The 4,473-nt window shown below is 44.5% G+C and overlaps 1 protein-coding gene across 2 annotated transcripts in view; it reads left to right on the forward strand.

Annotated features, from left to right (window-relative positions):
- GSTA5 (glutathione S-transferase alpha 5) overlaps positions 1-2,822 on the forward strand; it is a 21,025-nt gene extending 18,203 nt beyond the window's left edge. For both annotated transcript variants that reach the window (XM_011981305.1, XM_011981306.1), the window contains exons 5-7: positions 260-401; positions 1,551-1,682; positions 2,564-2,822. In XM_011981305.1, the coding sequence (XP_011836695.1) occupies positions 260-401; positions 1,551-1,682; positions 2,564-2,686 (397 nt within the window). In that variant the 3' untranslated portion in view covers positions 2,687-2,822. The remainder of the gene's footprint in view (positions 1-259; positions 402-1,550; positions 1,683-2,563) is intronic.
- Positions 2,823-4,473: the final 1,651 nt, after the last annotated feature.

The raw sequence follows: 4,473 nt of genomic DNA on the forward strand, positions 1-4,473 counted from the left end.
CTGTGACCACCGATGCTCTTTTTCCTGTATTAGGTCATGTGTGTAACAAAATTTAGAGATCTATCTACCTTGATAGGTTGTTTTAAGACACAAATGTTAATATACCTGTAAAAATCAGAGCATAATTACTAGACTATAAAAGGCACGCACTCACTGGAGGTGAATTACTTTGCCACCATCTGACCCTCTATTCTCTTAGGTTTTTATAAACCTATAAAATCTAAGGCAAAAGGCATTTGACCGTTTGCTTGTCTTTCAGGATTGATATGTATACAGAAGGTATAGTAGATTTGACTGAAATGGTCTCTCTTCTGATCACATGTCAACCTGAGGAAAGAGATGCCAAGACTGCCTTGGTCAAAGAGAAAATTCAAAACCGCTATTTCCCTGCCTTTGAAAAAGTAAGTGAAACTGTTCAGTGTTTTGGGGAACTGAGTTTAGAGGCCAGTAGAAAAATAGTGGCTAGGCATTCCTGGGGCACTGACCTTCACTTTCAGTGAGACTTCCTGAACACCAATGCAGCGCTCTGGCTCTCTAGGCATTTTATGAAAGTAGGCTTGGAGAAGCAATTGTATCACTTACACCCAAGCTATAATTTTCCAGTAAAATGTTAATTTACGGACCCCAACATTAAATTATCTGTTCAACAAAATTTCGTGTTCATAAGTAGAACATGGGCTGTGGAAGGCTCTTGACCACACTAGAGGTTGCTGTTGAGTCTATGGAACCCCATGGACTTTGATTGAAGACGAACATGATGAAAATGATCCATCAGAACACATTCTGGTACCATGTGCAGGAAGACGGGAGACCAATTGCCCAACCAGAGAATACTGTATTATTTCAGAGATGAGTATTTTTAAAAAGAAGAGTGATTGTGTGATGCAGAGGAAGATTTTGCAAAATGCATTTTATAGTAAGTTGTAGACATCAGTGCAGTTCACCTGTAAACGCTTCAGCTTGCAGATTATAACATAGTGCCAGTCAGGAGTGAGAGTCAATGCTGTAAGAAAGATGATGAATTCAGGTTCACCCAGGTTTACTACAGATCCCAGGGAGACAGAGCAGGGAATGAGGAGAGCAGACAAGGAGAAATGAGGACTCTGAAATAGCCTCCTTCTAGGGGAAGAGTGTTGTCATGAAGGTGGAGTCGCTGTCCAAGGGAGATTGGAGAGGGAGGGAGCAGAATGTAGAGCCACGTCCTGAATGTGAGGGCTCCACACTGTAGGGCCTAGGGCAGACATAACATGTGGCGGTGGGTGCTATGCCCCTGGCCTATGTGGAAGAAGCAAGCTGGGTGGGTGGTGTAGATGCCACAGTGATGTGGATGAGAAGAGAAAATGGGAGCCGGAGCTCCAACTGAGGAGTGAGTAGAGTCACACTTCTTACTCTCTCATTCATTCAGATAATGTGGAGAAAGCTCTGGATTTCTGCACCCATGCAGTAAGGCAACAGAGGTGGGGAAAGTCAGGGTGAAGAGGCTCTGAAAGAAGCAGGGGTCCCAGCCTGGGTGGGCATGTGTTCCTGATCTGATTCCCCCAATGCTCCAGGTCTTAAAGAGCCATGGACAAGACTACCTTGTTGGCAACAAGCTGAGCCGGGCTGACATTCACCTGGTGGAACTTCTCTACTACGTGGAAGAGCTTGACTCCAGCCTTATCTCCAGCTTCCCTCTGCTGAAGGTGACCCATTTCGCAGCCCAGAGAGGCAGCCCCACATCTCCCATCTTGGGATCTTGTATCTGGGCCCTGGGACTGTCCAAGTTTTGACGCCAGCCTTCTCCAGGCCTTCAGTGCCCCAAGGTCTCCAAAATCAGCTTCCAGGCTCCAATGTTGAGGAATGAAAACACTTTTGTTATGGAAAGGAAATTTGTGGTGCATGCTACCCTGCAAAGAGTATTTTGCCTTTTATCATGTGAAGGACCCAGGGCCCAGCATCCTCCCCATCCCTCTATTTCAATGTGGTTTCTGTTTCTGAATTCTCTGTGATATCCTTTATCCCATATGTGCCCTTGTCTTCCCTCACTGAGTCGCTCTGAGCAGGGCCCTTTCCATCTGGTTTTCTCCCTGGGCTCCGGCTCCTGCTGTCAGACATTGTGTTCCTCTCTGCACAGCTCTCCAGCACTCTGCCCCCCACACTGTATCGCTCACTGAGAAAAGGTGGTCCCATGGTTTGTCTTTAATATTTTCTATAACATTTTCCTTTCCAGTTCATTTGCCCGTATTTTTACTTCTGCTTAGAGACTGATCTGTGTTGATATCCCACAGGCACATTATTTTTTCTTGTCTTATACAAGAGTCACTAATCTATAGGATTAATATGTAAGGAGAAAGGGATGACTGAGCTGCTTAAAATCTGAACGATATCTTTGGGGAAAATAAAGTGAGCTACATGTCCTTCCTCTTATCTTCATTTCTCACTGGGTGTCTGTTTCTGCCTCCATGCTGGTGCTGATGGAGGGGACTCGCTTGGTGTTTGGCAGGAGGGGTCAGATTCCCTGGGTGGTATTAATGGTGGTGGCAGGCCTTGGCTTCACTCTGAGGCTGTGCTTTGTGAATTACAGGCCCTGAAAACCAGAATCAGCAACCTGCCCACGGTGAAGAAGTTTCTGCAGCCTGGCAGCCCCAGGAAGCCTCCCATGGATGTGAAAAGTTTAGAAGAAGTAAGGAAGATTTTCAGGTTGTAATAAAGCAGCCATGGAGGCCAAGGACATGCAAGACCAATATTCCAAAGTTTGCAACAATGAAGTGCTTTACCTATGTGTGGACTGTGCCTCTTGTAAAGCTAATAAACTCTTTCCAATTACATGCTAATTAAATAATAAATAACTCTTATTTGTCGACTTAGTTAAAATTGATTTGTTTTCATTGGGATCTGATGTGAATTCAGATTTCCAATCTCCTCCTAACCTACCACTTCCTTGGAATTAAAAATTTGATAAGAAGAAGAAACTATAGATTATGTGGTTTGTTTGACTTTTCCAAGAATTGTCTTATAACATTTGTCATACCATCTATTAAAATGTCAGTGTAGAAATGCGCTCCTGACATTTTCAGGTATGCACAGAAGAGTTACCATTCTGGGTAATGGCATAAAGACATTTTCTTCTTTTCCTGGACAGTCATTTTATTTCTGATAAAAGTGTTCTTTCTGATGCATTTGCAAAACAATGATTCTGTCTACTGTGGATTCCTCAGTTTTCTAGGAGATGAGGAAATACTGAAGAGCCAACAGACCCACCTTCTGCTCTCAGGCCACCCTATTGTCCCTTACAGACATGTGCTCCTGGCTCTTCCTCACTCTGCTCCTTAAGGCTCTGTGGGGACCCAGGCATAAGCCTTCTCTTAGTTCCCTCAGTGCCACTCAGGCCTGGGCTGCCAAGATACAGATGGTATATGTGAATTACATACAAATTACAATATGCAAAATTATTTTTCCCTGGTGTGTCATTGTACCAGAATGCTTAGATTAGGAGTGCTTTCTAGCTCCACCCACATACTGGGCTTATAATGTGAATCTCTCTCAGGACACCTGGGCTTCTGCAATTTGAGCTCTCCTCCTGTTAGAGTGAGCTTCCCCACAGCTGGCAGAGGTGGTTGAGGGAGCAGACAGACACACAGGCTTCCTACCTGCAGCTTCACTTTGCTCTAGTCTCTTCTCCATTTACAACCAGAGTAGTTGTTCTAAAATGCAAATAGGAAAACAAAATCACAGAATTCTTCAGTGAGTCCTGACTGCATACAGAATGCATCCTCACACCCGTCCTCACTCCTTGATCTCCAGCCCAATCAACCTTCTGAGCATGGTGGGGCCTCTTGCCTTCCTGCCTGGGTGCACCTGCTAGCCCTGCCTGGCAAGCTTCTTCCCAGTGGACACACTTAACACTACCTCATTGCTTCCCAGGAGTGCTGGGCTGTCCTCTGCCCACCACAGAGCCCCAGGGAGCCTCTAGTAACACCTGAGGGCCACTGTGTCTGCTCCCCTGTACTGTGAGCTCATGGTGTGGGGCTTGGCCTGCTGTGTCCCCAGTGCTTCTTCACGAATGGACAGTGACACCTGCACAGACCCATATACAGCTCTATGCACCTCCAGAACAGAACCCGGGTATATGAGACTGGGCTTTGAGAACACACAAACCCCCACACACTCTACCTGTCTCTATTCATTCATTAATTAAAAAAAAAAATGGACTCGTATCCCTGAAATGCTTTGTAAGGACCTTGCTTGCATGCTGACCAAAATAAACAAACTGCTAAGAAATTTTTATAGGACACTTAAGTGAACTAGAATGCTGAAGCTTTGATGAAATTAAGGAATTATAGAATTTTAATATGATAAGAGATTATCATATTAAACATAATCATAGTGTGATTGTGTTTGGAAAGGAAGTTCTTCCTTTCTAGAGATGAATACTAGTATTTACAGATGAAATGATATGCTGTCTGGGATTTGCTTGAAAAGAATCCCATGGTA

The sequence above is a fragment of the Mandrillus leucophaeus genome, unplaced genomic scaffold (assembly GCF_000951045.1).
Source record: "Mandrillus leucophaeus isolate KB7577 unplaced genomic scaffold, Mleu.le_1.0 Scaffold223, whole genome shotgun sequence".
In the NCBI taxonomy this organism is placed as follows: Eukaryota; Metazoa; Chordata; class Mammalia; order Primates; family Cercopithecidae; genus Mandrillus; species Mandrillus leucophaeus.